This window comes from Peromyscus californicus, unplaced genomic scaffold, assembly GCF_007827085.1.
Source record: "Peromyscus californicus insignis strain IS unplaced genomic scaffold, ASM782708v3 Scaffold_6__1_contigs__length_162567912, whole genome shotgun sequence".
Lineage (NCBI taxonomy): Eukaryota > Metazoa > Chordata > Mammalia > Rodentia > Cricetidae > Peromyscus > Peromyscus californicus.
Genome location: NW_026294584.1, coordinates 131,957,665 through 131,973,390, shown reverse-complemented (window position 1 = coordinate 131,973,390; position 15,726 = coordinate 131,957,665). Strand labels below are relative to the sequence as shown.

Sequence of the window (15,726 nt, the reverse complement as noted above, 5' to 3'; positions counted from 1 at the left end):
GAGGGGCCAGGAGATCTCTAGCAACCCCCTGTACAAGCACCAGCCTGTGGCCTCCATACCTGGTCCACTTGGCCTAATGGACTTAGAAATGGCTTTTTGGTGTTATTGAAAGAAGTTTTTACTCTGGATGGAAGTAGACTTAGAGTACAGGGAGCCCAGGGCAGGGAGTGTGGACCAATGCCAATGTCTTCTGAGCCTTTCTGCTGTAGGCTCACTAGTCTCTTATCCACGCCCCGCCCCCCCCCCCCCCCCAGTCCTGTAGATCAAGGTTTAGCCTTCTCTGCTTCTCCTCTAAGTGTCCGAAGTCCTGAGTGTCAAGCTCTCAGTGTGAGCACAGAGCAAGAGAAGCAGAATGTGAGGCTGTTTGAAACATCTCTCTGTACCCCAGCAACAAGACTGGCCCACAGCTGGCCTTGGGTGGCCATCCCTGGTTACTCTCACTCCGTTTACCTGCTGGACTCCCCATGTGTAGCCCTTCTGGGACAACTGCTGCTTCTAATTCATGCAGACGATACCCCATGGGCCCTCAGAGTTCCAACGTGCTCAGTAGACTGGTTCTCCAAACATAACTTTCTCTCATGTCCCAGGGAGCCTTGACTGTAGCCTAAATTAGACACTGTTCTGCTCTGAGCTTCCCTCACATTGGCTGTCCTGTGATGCATGGAAGTGCCTCTTCCTTGCACTTGGAGAGGGAAAATGGCATGGTGGGTTGTGAACGTGGACTGTTTGCAGTGGGAATTGGTTATCAGGTCCTGGTGCTGGAACAGCAGCTTAGTAATCTTGAGAGAACACTGCTGTGACCCTAAGGAACCCACATGGACCAATGGAAAGCTTCCTTCTATCCCCCTATCACTGGTGGGGAAATAGGGGGAGTGGGCTCAACCTCATCATGGGAGTTTTGACTGATGGGGCTGTTTGAGACGTAAATTCAACCCTTATTCTAGCTCTGTGAACTTCATAGCACAGGAGGAAGAGGGGAGCCTGCTGGGAGCACAGGGGTGGGCCTTTTCTACCATTCGGAGGTGATGTGGTAATGTCTGGGCTATTAACATTGTACACTTAGACATCTGGAGCTTGGTGCTTTACTAAATGGCTGAATGTAGACTAGAGAGAATCTGCAGACCAAAGTAAGAGGCAAGGGCTCTGTGGAGGAAGCAGCCAGTAGATCAACCTTTGGCTTCCATTAGCCAGGTCAGGACAGGACCATGCAGAATGCTGTGGTTTCCAGCTGTGTGACAGGGACAGAGTCCTTCCTCTGCTGCCTTCTGCCACCACCTACGTGCACAGGGTGGGCCTTCCTCCCCGACAGCTGTTGGGCAAACCCTTGTGACTTGACCCTAAGCCATTGCTTGTACAGTGAAAGACTGGCTGGCCTCTAAGGAGCAATCCGGGTCATCTGGAGAAAAGGAAACACCTTTCCCTTGTCTGGTACTGGCAGTTAGACCAAGGACTGTGACTACGAGGGCCTGTTACCTGTAAGCTCTTCTGCTAAGACTGCATGACCCCCAGAGTCAGGTTTGAGGGGGCAAAACCAAGTGTGGAAAATGCCACATGGTAACGTTCACTGCAAATTCTTAGCAGCTGTATTTGAATACAGATCTTTATTAGGAAAATTGTAGGTGAAGATACATCATTTCCATTGATATGACCTCAAAGTAGAAACGGCTTCTCAAATAACTGTCATATATTAAAAACGAGAATAAGAAAAGCACACTGCATATAGGAAGCTGCCTTCTCCTGGACCATTTTCACATTATCTGGGAGACAAAACTGAAACAAAATACAGTATTCACCACATGCAACACTGAACCCATCACTGTTCAGACACCGCAAGGCCATCGAGGCTGGCAATAACTTTGCTGGGGGAGTTTGTGAACTTGGCAATGGCAGGAGTCTCCTGGGGGATTTGGAGGTTTCTACGGAACATTTTGAGGAATGAGATCACCTTAAGATGCATCAGGGAAGCTGTGTAAGGAACAGCCCCCCAGTCCTCATCCAGCTGCAAAAGGGTGCAATACCTGGGGAGGGTGACTTGCCCCTGTGAGGAGGTCCCTGGTGATACCACTGATAAGAAAACCACACATGAGAAGGTCAACAGAACCCACTGGAGAGGCCCAAGATCCCAGGCCAGGTTCCAAGGAGGAACTCAACCTTCTGCTCTTGAGAACCCCCTCTCAAAGCTGAGCCGGCAATGATGCAGAGGGCCTTGCTGCACTTCCTTACTAGTGACCCATTGTCCCCGGGAGCCAGCAGCACAGTGTAAACAACACAAGGCACAAATCTGGGTTTCAACACAAAGCAGACTGTAAGTCTCCAACCCCCTTTCCCTATCCAGATGCAAAGGCTGGTAATAGAGGGGCAGGCCACCAGGCAGGTTCTTGATGCCCAAGGGAAGATGGGATGTGGGAGGTATGAGTTCCAGCAGGGACAGCTAGGTGTCCCCAGTCAACAACAGTTCACTGAGGTGCTGGGCTTGTATTTTGAAAGCGGCGGGATGAGGGGAAGACCTTTCCTATGTAAATGTACTATTTAAATGCATATTTGCTTTAGGCAGGCTGTCTCCATTCAAAAACTGTTGGTTAGCAGAGGAATTCATACACAAATAAGTCTCCCTCCAGTTCTAGCCTCATCTTTTCCTCCTGTGGAGACACTGAAAGGATCCCTAACTATAGTGAAGATGGAGGCTTGTACTGGTTTCCAAGCAGCATCCTTAAAACCTTGGGTTAGATGCAAAGTGGCTGCTTCACTAACATTGCAAAAGTGTGGTATCTACTTCGGGGGCACTGAATGTTCATTTCAAGGGAGCTCAAGACAATTCTGGATCCCTATGGGGATCCGTCGCTGCAGCTGGCCACATGCCCCACATCCTAACTGGCATAAGCATTTCAGTTTTTGTTCCAATTTGATCGAAATCTTCCTGGGTGGATTTTCCTTCTTCTGTGAAGTCAATTTAAAGGACTATTTATAGAAATGCCCCCGCCACATACACACTGCTAACATAACAGTTCTACAGATTATTCACTCTCCAACACCTGTTTATGATAATTCTGTTACTGTAGCCTTACTTCCTCCATCTTACTTGGGTGTCCAGCCAAGCCTCCCTTTTCTCTTCTTCCTCTCCTCTTTTATCTTTTTCATTTGAAGAACTGTAGACTCTTACTGTGCTTTAGTCAAAGGGGTAGCATTAGTGAGCTGGACTGCATAAAAACAGCAGAGGAAGAAACAACCTCCAGGGCCACACTTCAAGCAGCAGCATCAACCCCATCTGTTTGGCTGCAGGAAAGGGACACAATGTGATCTGTGACAGCAAAGATGCCCAGCAACTACCTGTAAGGGAAGGGATGGCAGCAGAGCCAATGGCCAGGAAGATCAATGTAGGGTTGATTCTTTGATTCACTGACTTTTAAAAATAACTGAAAATAATTGAGAACTGCTATCCCACAATAGAATGCTGAGTTTGAGGCCAGCAAAGAACACCACAGTTCCACAGTTTTAAGGTAACAGTTATGGAAATATTGAGGGTCAGCAGTCCTCAGAGCTAAGTGCTGGTGCAAACCACCTTCCTTTGAAGTAACACTGTGAGCAGCGAGGAAACCAAGGCTGTTTGCATCCTCCATGAGCACAGCCTGGACCTCAGGGCCAGCTCCTCATACTCAGCCTTTGCATCTGGGTTAGAGACAGTGCATGAATGAGACATTGGTCATGAATGAGGACACGGACTTTGAACAAAAGCAGGGGGTTGAACAGACAATATTCCAAACAAAACATACATGTGCACAGGGTTTTTGGGGAACACCAGACAGTTTCCTTTCTTGCTGTCCCATTTGAACAAAAGATTTCATCTTGACAGAGTCCTTGTTCAGGGTCATGGAGACAGTCTTGAAGACACAGGATGATGGATGAGGGGAAATGATGAGCATGATGGATGATGAGGAGGAGAGCATGGGATGAGGGTGGATCTCACTCTTCCCTGACCTCACACTGCTGCCTCAGCTTGGGAGAGCCCTGCAATCCTTGGGGTGGGGACACCCAGTTCCCATTAAGAAAAAGGGTGAGCATCCTGTCTCAGCTCAGAGACAAACCTGGGGAGCCCTATTCAGAGAAGGTCCACCATGGCAAAGATACTATAACAAAGGAAATAATATAGTGGCTTCGGCCTGTCACCAATGATGTTGGACAATCAGACTAAATGAAAAATAAACACCACGTATCTTGCTACATAATCAAATGGTGAAAATACAGCAAATTGTGCAAAGCAAGTCCCTTGGAAATGGCTTCAGCCCTGCTCAGGAGCAGAGGAAGTGGCTGTGGGCCCTTCCCTAACACTGACTTCAGACCTAGGCTCCTTCTGTAAGTTCCTCAGGCGTCTGACCCACGCCTCTCACATCTTGAACCTCCTGTTGACAAGAACAGAGGAGACACGATTAAGGCAGATTCTCACCACCATGTGCCTGGGACGCTGCAGGGCCTGGCAGGAGCCATGGGCCCTACTCCTTATTTCAGCTTGCTGTCATGTGTCTTCCTTCCGAGGCTGGAGAGAGTGGGGAAGCAGGGAAGGACACAGCCAGGGCTGATGCTCAAGTCTGGATGACGATGGGAAGCAGAGGAGACAGATGAACATGGCAAGCACAGGGTAAGGCACACACAAACACTGGCATGGGAGGCATGGTACAAGGAGTACATGACCAGGCACACTGTCTTAACCCCAGGACACTGGTGTTGAGGCGATGTATCTACCCCAGCAACAGCAGCCGAGGTGTCCCCGGACATCCCCGGGCCTCAGAGCTCCAAGAAAAGAGGCAGATCTCACAACTTGTATCAAAAACTCATTCTTTCTTGAAATCCCTTGGCTGATGCCACATCACCAGAAGAGGTCTTGGCACTCAGGAGGTTGCATGTTTTCCCAGAAGGCATCTGTGTGGGACACTGTAAGGACTACCCCTCCAACCTGCCTGTGAACTTGCAGGAGCACATCCTACGTCAACCTATCACAAGATGAAATCAGCTTCTCGGGCATTTCCATGGTGACTCTGTCCAGCAGGCTGGGGTTGCCCATTATAAGGGCTTCATAAGCCACTTAAGCACAGAGGGGCTCCCAAGAGCCACATAAAGACAAGTGGAGCTTGCTGTGGTTCTGAAGGGATGGTCTACTCCCTTAGTCTCTGCAGCCAGCTCCTCTAGGACTTGGAGATGGATGGTGGGAGGCAGAGTCCATGGGCATTTCTGAAAGTGGTCTTCTACCTCAGGGCAGCCTCAGCTTGGCCTTTGGTTGCTAGGGGACAACAGTTCTTCCCAGTCCTGGAGGGGCTAGGCATCCCTTACTGAGCAGAGCTGTGGCTTGGGCACAGATCTGTCCTTCAGAAGTGTTTCAGTAATAGTAGGAAGGCCCCAGCTGAGGCCACTCTGACCCCAGACTGCAGCTGCTACCACAAGGACGGGCAGTGACCCTGGGCCTGAAGAGGTGCCCTCAGAGCTGAGGAGAGGATACGGCTGGCTGAGCTGTCCACATAAAACGTAACAGTTGGTAACACAGGTCCTTCCCTGAAGCTCCCTAGCAAGGCACGTCCCCGCAAGGACCATGAAGGGATGTATCTGTTCAATGCTAGAACCATAAGAAGTACATCAATGGACACAGGACTTAGGGACCCAGGAGAGTGTGACACATGGGGCCCCCGGGCGGCCTTCCTCTGCAATCCATTTGCTGCATTTTCAGATCCTTTCTTGTTTCTTCCCCAGTTATGGAAATTATACCCAGAAGTCTGGAGTACAAGATGTATATGTGTACACGAGGTGAAGAGGAGGGTCGAGAAATTCAGAGAATCCTCTTTCAAAACACCACTAAAATCAGAGCTTTGCCCTCTATCCCTCCCATCCAAACTGGCAAAAAGACAGACATAAATTGCCAGGTGAGGGTGGGGTGGGAGAGTAGAATGTTACAGAACTTTAACCCAATTCACTGAAGGCAGATATCTCTCAGGAGTTAGGACTGAGGCAGCTGTGCCCAGATAAGACACTATCCCAGGGATGTTGGGACCAAAAGGACAGACTGAAAGTCCCTGAAGCTGCTGGCCCTTCTGTATAAGTTCCAGAGCACATCTGTCCTCCCCACAAGGGACCCGTTTAAAGACTCTAAAGTGAGTTGTCCAAAGAAAAGATTCCCTGAGAAGCAGCTCACATCTGTTTTCTGAGAATTCATCCTTCCCCCTGCTCACCCAACAGTCTGTAGAAACCCTTCTGGGCTGGAGGGAGGCAAGGCTGCTCACACAGCCAGGGGAGCAGGGCGGAAGTTCCTTTCCGGGCTGCAGGTACTTGGAAAAGCATGTGGTGGGCCTGAGAGCAAGTCAGTCACCTCATGTCCTGAGAAGGCCACAAGGAGCAGTATGGCTGAGGGGAAGGCATTATGCCCTTTCCTGGCTAAGCAGACCACCCTGGCCTTCGTAGGACTGTGGACTTTGGGTGTGAGCCTTGGGAACTCCTGGCCAGGGGCTCAGCTCGGGGCAATGCTGCCAGGCTCAGCAGGTCCTCTGGGGCTTAGCCTCCACCCCAGTCTCTGTACATCTATTTTCTTCATAGCTTAGCAGGCGGAGCAGGGCCTTAAGAAGCACATAAATACAGCAGCTGGTGTGGCCACCTGGGCAGGAAAGTCTGAGCACCTGCCCAGGGTGTGAGGGTCTGCCCCGGGAAGAGGGGAGAATTTACCATCAAGTGTGAGCACCTGCCCGGGGTGTGGGGTCTGCCCCTGAAGAGGGAAGGGCGTGTTAGAAAGCGCCAGAGCAGAATGCACTGCGGTCCATCTGTAGGAAGGCAGGTAACTAGTTTTTCCTTTTCTGGGCAGCCTTTCTCTTCTTCTGTCGCTTCTTTTTTCCTATCTTTTCTCTTTTCCCCACTTTTTCTTCTCTGCGCCCCCTTAGATAAAATTAGTAGAACCATTAATCACATTGCAACACATAGGAGTGTATCTCAGTTCACATAATATTTAGCATTGCCTCATGAGCCAATTTTACTGTCTTCAGTTTGAGGCCTGGAGGCCCCTTGGCAAAATGAGGCTCATAAGCAATTTATTAAAATAAACTGGACGTTTCCCACCACCCAAAAGTTAGGCAGGCTGCCTTAACACTATGACCCGGGAACTGCCCACAGTGACTGTCAGTTTGCCAGGCGGGTCCTGGTTCTTAACCACCCAGGCCAAATCTCACCCTGTGACAGGAATGCACATCTCAGAGGGTGTGGAAGGAAGCCGGGGGTCTGCCTTCCTTTTCAATGCAGAGGTGAACTCTGCCTTCACTACAAATCTGCATTTCAAATTAAACAAAGCACTGGAGGTTGGAGGCCCCAGGCTCAGGCAGCCCTCCAGGAGAGGCTAGGAAAGGCAGCATGATTGATCCCACTTCTCTTTTCTGGATGCTGGGGAGCATCCCTAGGGATAACTGAGATTGTTCTAGAGAGCTAGGGAGAGAGATGGTTAGCAGAGTTTTATTAGAGCAACTGGTCTGTGACTGTCACATTAAAATGATTCAAGCTGAATGGTATTTAATGATTTATGGGGTGAGGCCACCTGTTCCCACAAAAGCTTGATATTAACATGGCCTGGAGTCATGGGATTTTTACATGGGAAACTAGGAAAGCTTGATATTACTGGGGTTGAGTCAGGATTACATGAGGATGTTAGGAGAACTGAGGGAGGAGGAGGAGGAGGAGGAATTAGTGAGTCGAGTATTATTCATCAGAAGACTAGAGTTCTACTTCCATTGGCTTAAAAAAAAATACACAAAAACTTTCCTTGCGGACTCAGCCTGCTCACAAGAGACAAGCCCACACAGTGTCGCTCACCCCCAGACTGCAGGGCAAGACGCAGTGCCTGACTGGCAAGTCGGCTCGTGTTTTGCAATCTTCAGAAATGTATATGCACTCCATCTAGCAACTAATGGATTTTATTTCAGGTAAATAAATTCCCACATACAGTAGGAGGTTTACAGCATGAAACAATTAGCATTTTATTGCTAGTGCATATAGTGTCACAGTTGATACAATTTCAGTACAAGTGGAAAAATACACTGTGGCTGACATTGGAAAGCTGAAATACATTTATATGTCATATATATTTCTTTACAAATTGCCAGTAGTTTAAGATCATAGAGTATCTACTGACATTACTATGGCTCACCTTCAAATATATGAATTGACTACAAATATATTCTGAAATACATTAGTTTTCCAAAGAAACATAAAAAGTGCACAAAAATATATGTAAAAAATGCCTTGCAAATAGTTACCAAAACCACCAGGGCCATCTGTGATCATAATTATGTATCCAAGATATCTTGTCCCCATTTCTGATTGAAACCCAAAATCCCCACTGGGACTTCATGGCAAGATTCTGGCTTATTCATTTTTTTTTTCATCTCTGATATTCAAAAACTCAGAGCCCATGAGCCACCATGGTGTATGTAGGTAGGACTTAGAGGCAATTAGAAAAATCAAATTCCTCAAAGGAAGTTCTCAGCTTTTGTTTTGTTTATAACTATTCTTCAGACTTGTTTTTGTGGGTAAATCAGGCATGTTCTCACATTATCCAGGAGGGGCTGGCTCCATTCTGCAGGAGGCCAAAGAGAAATCTCACAAAGGGCCCAAGTGAGAGGAAAGCAAAGAGAAGAGAGGGGGGAGCACCCCAAATCCCTCTCTTCCTTCTGATGCAGCATTGGTTGATCAGGATACAGAGCTGAGAAGCAGAAGCCAGATGAAGCATGCTTTTGGAGGCAAGCACAGAGCAGAAACGGCTAGGAAAGGGTCTCTGAGCACAGACCCCAGGGATAACGTCTACAGGAAGCCTCCTGTTTGTACCCAGGTACAATCACTGAACTGGAAAAAGGAGGCAAAGGCAGTAGCCTCTGCCCAGCCCTGAGCTGCGTGAGACTCACAGCAAGGCATCTGTCGAGGGGCGCCCCCTGCAGGACCAGCCCTGCAGTGTTCCTCCAGCTAGCTCTGGAGGAAGGTTACTCTTTAGGCTTCCCTGTAAGGCTACCACCTGCAACTGTGCCCAGAGGCCCCTGGGAAAAGAGAAGCTCCAAAGCAAACTGAATACAGACCTTGAAGTAATCACTGCTTTTAAAAATGAGGATGAGGATGAGGAGGATGAGGATGAAGCTAACTGGTTAGAGTAATACAATTTCTTAGAAAAACCCCAGTTATAAAAGCTCCATTGTGCCTGGGCGAGGCCACGGATGAATATAAGCTGCAATATCGTACCATATGCTATGGTGGAGTGTCTTTGTGCTGGCAAACCTCAGCATGACCCCGGTCAGTGCTGTCCCACTGGCCAACCTGGCCAGGGTTCAGGCCCTCCTCCCCACCACTGCCCTCTCATCTCCCACGGATGTCAGCCTTCCTCGGGGGTCTACTGGGAAGTCCTTTGGGCTGTCGTGCTTACTTGTTTAAAGCTTTCTCCAGGTACTCCTGAATCCACTTTAATTTCGGGTCAATGCACACTTGTCTGTTGTTGCTCTTCAGTCTTGCCCTGCCAAAACAGAAGAGGAGACACTGTACAGCGGAGTGGGAGAGAGGCAGTGTGTGAAGGGCCCGGCTGCTGCCCCCCCCCCCCCGACAACCCCCCCCCCCACCCCCCCCCACCCCCCGTAGCCTTGGATTTGAAAGCTGCCCAGGGTTTACAGGGATGACATAGCACTGAAAGTGTATCGGGTCCACCATTCCAAGAGTTAGGAATGTGCTAATGATGCTTCCCAGGGGAGGCAGGGAAGAGGCCACAGTGGAGGCATTTAAGCTTCTGGCCTTTGAAGGACAACAGGAGCTTGGCAAGTGGGTAAAGCAAAGGGAAAACCAAGAATAAATACACTAAAGGAGCAAGTACCCAAAGGATATGGAGGAAGAGTGGGTACAGGGGGGCTCAAAGAGCCACATGGAAGGGGCAAAACGGCTGTGACTTCATGGGGAAGGTCTTGGAAACTCTGGAAAGTGCCAGAAGCCGCTTTAAAATTCAGTGGGTTGCCTTGATAGCATACGGAATCAACTTAAGTGGAACTCAGAAGGAAGACTGCAGGTGTCCAGTGAGGGGAGGGACCAGTGCAGGTGAAATGGGACAGTTCAGGAGGGCAAGGAATAGTACAGATGAATTGTCACAGCGTGCTCCGTGGGCTTGTCTTTGTTTAAAGTTGACTCAACATTCTTCGCATCCCAAAAGTTTCCTAATGGGGAGACGAACTGATAATCTTATCTTCAGGATATTCTCCATTAAAGTCCTGGATGTTAAACAATTCCAGCACATCCTGAGAACACTCCTCCCCAGCCACTGATGGTCCCTGGGAAAACTAACCCCTGTTCAGTGTCCTGGGACAGGTAGCCCCCTTATAGTAGGTTGTCCATCAATTAAATAGTCATGCAGAGGAGGGGTGTGACTTGAAATAGGGAACACGGAGTGCCCATCTGGGTTTAGCAGTTTATTAATTTAGTATTCGCCTAGACCCAATAGTTGTATTTGGCACTGTGGGTTCAAGGGCCATTCCCAAGCCAGTGAACCAGCACGGCCTAGGCAAAACTAAATTCACCATCTTTAAAATACCTTTCTCAAGAGAGTATTGTATTTTAATCAAAATAGTAAAAAAAATTTTCATCATCTAGGTCACTGAAGCATGCTGTACGTATCTAACATACTTGCACCAGTGAAGGCTGGGAAGGAAACTTGAAGGAAAGAAAGCCTAAGCAGTTACTGTTGGGCAGGAAAGCCCTTGAACGGCACGGCACAGCTTTTATCCCAGCTGCGGTGTCCTTAGTCCATTTTAATGTTAGGCCGTCTGAGGATGGGAACCCCTCCTAGGAGACTGAGCCCTCAGCATGCTCTGGTGTGGGAAGACAGACTAGCACAGGGCACATCTCTGACACTCTCCAGTAATCTAAGTGAGATCTTTACAGCTCTCATTTACATGCTTTGGGATTTTCTTATTTTCCGCCTGAATTTAAATCAAATGTTAGCAGCTGCCATCACCGGCCAGCAAAACGAAAGATTCGAAAACAAAGAGATCTTAAAATGTTGACCTTTCAGCAAGTGATTAGAATTGACTTCAACAGAAACCAGGTCTCATAGGTTTTTTTGCGTATGAGAAAGGGTTAGTCTTGAAACTAACAGGACAGACGCAACTGTCCCTGGTTGAGGGCTATGGCTCCTTCTGTGCAGAGGCAGTGCAGTGTGCTGCAAGAAGCAGCTTGGAGAACCACTGAGTGCAACAGGATTCTGGGAACAAAAGTAGCCTTTGAAACGCATGTCTGATGGCCTACCAGTGTCCTCATGGTGGTAGCAGCTGCCACTAAAATATGCCAAGTCTGAGGCTTTCTATGTTGTGCTCATCTTTGGAGGAGGATGGCTAAGACTTACACAATCTGAAGGGCACAGTTTGGAGTGTTGAGGATTTTCAGATGTTTGACGTTGGATCTGGAGACGTGGCTCTCGAAGAACCGGCACGGGCATCTGTAGCTCAGGCTGACAGGCTTACCTAAGGGTGTGGAGAGAGAACAAGGCCACTCATTACTCTGCCTGGTGCTGGAGATTTGAGGGATAAGATGGTGCCCTCCTGGTAGGTGGAGAATCAGAAGCAATGGCGGAATGGTTACAGATACATTCTTGCAAAGACCATCCTCTCTCATAGGGAGCACTGAGATCCGACTGGGCTCAGCTTGTGTGGGACAAAGGACAAAAGGACCTGGGGAAAGTGAAGGAGGTTCTGGGCTCCCTCCTCTTCCCTCTGGCCTCAGCCTGAAGTTGGAGGCGTGGTGTGCCATCTACCACCTGCACTTTCCCCCCCTCCCACTCACCCTGAGCCCTGGAAATCACAAAAGAATCCAGAGGGGAGGCCCTGGATTTACCTTCTATCCAGCTTTTCCCAAAAGCTGGAGTCAAATGTGGCTTTTATGGTCAGTACCTGGATGCCTAGGCCTCCTGGATCCTATTACCAGCTTTGTTTGCCAATTCACCAATTTGCAAAATGCCATAATTGACACTCATTAGTGTAAATTAGCAAGGGGCTCCTTTAGAACTCCTCTTAAGACCCACCCTTTAAGTCTAGAATTGCAAGCCCTGTGGCCAGATTCATAGCTACCTCCCCCCCCCCCCCCCGCCCCCGCCAGGTTTTATCCTAGCTCTACTTAATACACCCAAATGTTTGAATTTATGGATCTTTTCACCAAAGTTTAAAAGTATGTCTGAGAATAGTTAGTCCAGGGATTTTAAGTTTGCTTATTTAGAGTTCCAGGGGACTTCTGGCTATTCTGAAGTTCTGTACCTTTGGAAAGTAGCAGGAGAAGTGGGTCAAATCTCATCTATGATGGGGCTTATCTTTTCCTGCAGGTGTTAGTTAGCTGAGGGATGGTGTGGCCTGGGAAGGGCAGTGCGTTTAGACAGTAGAGCAGAGAAAAAGCCGACTTCATGTACAGGCCAAAGTCCAGATCAGCTCTGCTGCCACCCTGGACTTGGAACGAAGAGAGCTTGGCTTGAGAGCCAGAGTGCATCCCACTCTAACATGGTCTCCTGCCTAGGGTTTGACCAGGGAGCCTAGGATACCTAGGGTCTGGCTGCTGAGTTTGATCAGCTGATGGGGAAAGAGGAACCGTAGCAAGGTTAGCCATGCTGCAACTTAGGGGCTGTGAAGGATCAGAGGGCACACATGCTAGGAGATAAGAACAGTCCATTTGGGCAATTCAATAGGTCCTGCCTAGAGAACAGGGTCCGATCCAGACACTGGATTGTAGAGAGGTGAACAATCCGACTCTTCCAAGGGTCAGAACGTGCCCGAGGGTGAGGTATTCCTGTTTACTCTGGAAACTGCACTCTAGCCTCCAGTACCAGGGTTCCTGCATTCCTGTCTCATACCCAACTTTCCAACTGTGACACTTGCAACTTCACTAGCTCATGCAGTTATTAATGCCCAAATCAACGTGCTCCATGACGGGATAATGGGGCCAGTGGGAAGTTGCAGCCTCCTAGAAGTTCTCATTAACAGGAAAAAAACAACAACAAACTAAATTGCCTTTCATTTGTGTTTTTCACTACTCCGATCACAACTCACTATGCTTTTAGAGAACATTTCCATCCGACTAAGCATTTACAGCCTTTTCAACCATACTCAACCGAACACAGGTTCCACCGCTACTGAGATTTCGTTGTTCACGGGGTAAGAAGCTAGACCAACGCTCTGGTGCACTTGAACCCCATACAGTTCTCAGCCTCACCAAGAGTCCCTCAGTTCTCTCCTGGAAACATCGCAGCTGAGGAAGGCAGGGGTTCGACTAGGTAGGGTTTTGTTTTGTGTTTTCAAGAGGCAATGGTTTGTTTTGTTTTACAGCAGCGGTGTCTTGTAACAGCGCAGAGAGTTTTCTCTTCAGTGTCAAAAAAAGAAAACAAAATGAAAGCGTTTTCCCAGTGAAACGGGACACCACCCTGGGTCTGGGAGACTGAACTCCGCTGCAGCTCCCATTGCAGAGCAGGGGGCTCCGGGGCTGGCTACAAAAGCGCCCATCTGCAGGTGTGTTTGGGGGTTGGGGAGAGGTGTGCATGGTTTGGGTGACTACTACTGCTCCTTTGTCTAGTGACCCTGGGAAGAAGAAAAGGGGTGCCGAAGAGACGCGTGCTCAGGTCCGCGTCGCTACGGACCAACGAACTGTGCAGAAGCGCTCCCCTGGCTGGTGGCGCGAGTTCAAGAGCTGCGCCGCGCCTGGCCCCAAGCCCCTCAAGGGTGCTGTAAGAGGACCCGATCCGCTCGGAGGGGACAAAACTCAGCTGCACCGTATCTATAGCCAAGCCAAGCACTTTGGGCTACTCGACCAGTCATCAAGAGTTTACTTACACACACATCAACCGAACCAATCTCCCTCACCATAAGCTCCGGGACCGCGCTGCCCTTTGCCTCTGGAAACATCTGGGCGCGGGTGGACACTAGCTGAGTGCAGCTGGCGCGCTCTGGGGCCCGCAGCCCAGGACACCACCGCCCACGCTTCCATTCCACGCTGGCCCCACGCTGGCCCCACGCTTGCCCCACAACCCTGCCGGTCCTCTCCTACAGCCCTCTCTCTAGGTCCTACTGCGGCGCTTCGCAGTGCACAAAACCTCGGTGCGACACGTGCGACACGGGAAGGGGCACCCGGAGGGAGTGTGCCCTGTAAAGTGGCTGCCTCAAGTTCGCTCGCGGTCAACGGCGCCAAACGAGTTCTTTCTCCGCGACTCTGGCGCGGGCAGAGGAACCGCGGACCTGGAGGAGCCACGGCGCCGAGCGGCCAGCCCTTCCCGGGCCCGGGCGCGGATTGCACTTACCATCACTGATGCAGATAGCGGCCAGCACCAGGGCCAGCACGGCGACGACCTTGGCGTCCATGGCGTGGGCGGGAGGGCGCGCCGGAGGCTGCAGGGCTGGACAGCTAGAGGACACCGAGGTGGACCGAGAGTGAAAGTGCGGCAGCGGGAGACTGGCGCTGGGCGCTTTAGAGGCGAAAGGCTGGCGGGGCGGGGCGGCGCTCGTCAAGGGGCGGGCCTGGAGTGTGGCTGGGGTCTCTGACGCGCATCCCCTGCGGAGCAGCCGCCCTTCCAGTCCTTCCCTCCCTCCTCCCTTGGCGCCCTCGCTGTCCCCGGCCCCGCTGGGTGCTGGGACCTTTGATCTCCTCAGTCTCCAACCTGGGCCCGCTGCTTGGACCTGAACTGCGAAGAGGCTGGGCTGGAGAGCGTAACACTTCTATCATGCAGATGGAGAAAAGTAGGGCCTGTGGCTGTCGAAGGCGAAAGCGGTGAAATAAACACCAATGGATCAAAACAGTGGGTTCCAGGCGCAGGGTCTGTTGCGCCCCATCCAAAAGTTGTTAGAGAATCCTGTCTTTGGTGCCAGGATCTTAAGCTGACCCACCGCACGCCCAGGCTCTTTGCCACACGCGGGCAGCTAGGCTTAAGGCAACGTGACCAGTCTGCAGTTAGAATAACTGGACTCCCAGTCAAAGCATCACTGCTATTAAACTCTGGGAAGTGGCGTTCTGATGAGGAGCTTGCTGCTGTGGAAGGAGACCAAGGGGCTCTCCTAGAGGTTCTCAGTACACGTGAATTTTCTTTGCCATCTCCCTTCCGTACCCCTGTTCTGTCGGCTGGAGGGGTGGGTTATCACAGCTCTCACCCCGCAGAGTGGAAACGGAGAACTGACTGAAAGACTCACTCCGACAAAACGTAGTGACTCACACTTAACGCTTGGTTTTATTGCGTGCTCAGATAATGGAAGCTGGAAACAGCTTCTTAAATTTCAGTATTGCCTGCCTTTCCCGAAGAAAGGCTAGTGTTCTCCAAGGGACGAAAGAACTCCCTGCCGCCCTACTCCCTAAGTCGGTGCTTCCTAAGGTGGTCATTGGTGTCTTTATAAACACACCCATTAATATTCAGCCCTGCCGGTAGGCCGTTGTGCATGCTGGTCAACCAAAACAACCCCAACCCGGGTGTGGGGATCTGCGGGTGGGAAGACAGGAGGGGAGCAGATGGACGTGGGAAGACAGGAGGGGAGCAGATGGACCCCCGCTCGGTGGTCGAGAGGCTGAGGGCAGCGTCCTTGGACCTTCCTCTGCCACAGGCAGTAATGGCCATTCTGTCAGCACCTTTCGCACATAGCCACTTAGTGATTTGGATTCTGTTACCACGTCCACCCAAGGGGGGGATACAATGGAGACATGCCCCTGTCTCAGGACAATCTGGGGATC

General features: G+C 50.3%; 1 protein-coding gene across 2 annotated transcripts; it reads right to left on the bottom strand.

Annotated features, from left to right (window-relative positions):
• Nucleotides 1–1,582: 1,582 nt before the first annotated feature.
• Nucleotides 1,583–14,835, bottom strand: Cxcl12 (C-X-C motif chemokine ligand 12). 2 transcript variants are annotated; one of them, XM_052720353.1, is made up of 4 exons: nt 14,312–14,835; nt 11,384–11,501; nt 9,428–9,514; nt 1,583–6,906 (listed from the first exon to the last, which is right to left on the bottom strand). In XM_052720353.1, exons 1-4 carry the CDS (start codon nt 14,370–14,372, stop codon nt 6,813–6,815), a joined length of 360 nt encoding a protein of 119 aa, XP_052576313.1. In that variant the 5' UTR covers nt 14,373–14,835; the 3' UTR covers nt 1,583–6,812. The 2 variants fall into 2 exon arrangements, with proteins under 2 accessions (XP_052576313.1, XP_052576314.1); XM_052720354.1 differs by having other exon boundaries at nt 1,583–4,397; nt 14,312–14,826.
• Between the last annotated feature and the right edge of the window lie 891 nt (nt 14,836–15,726).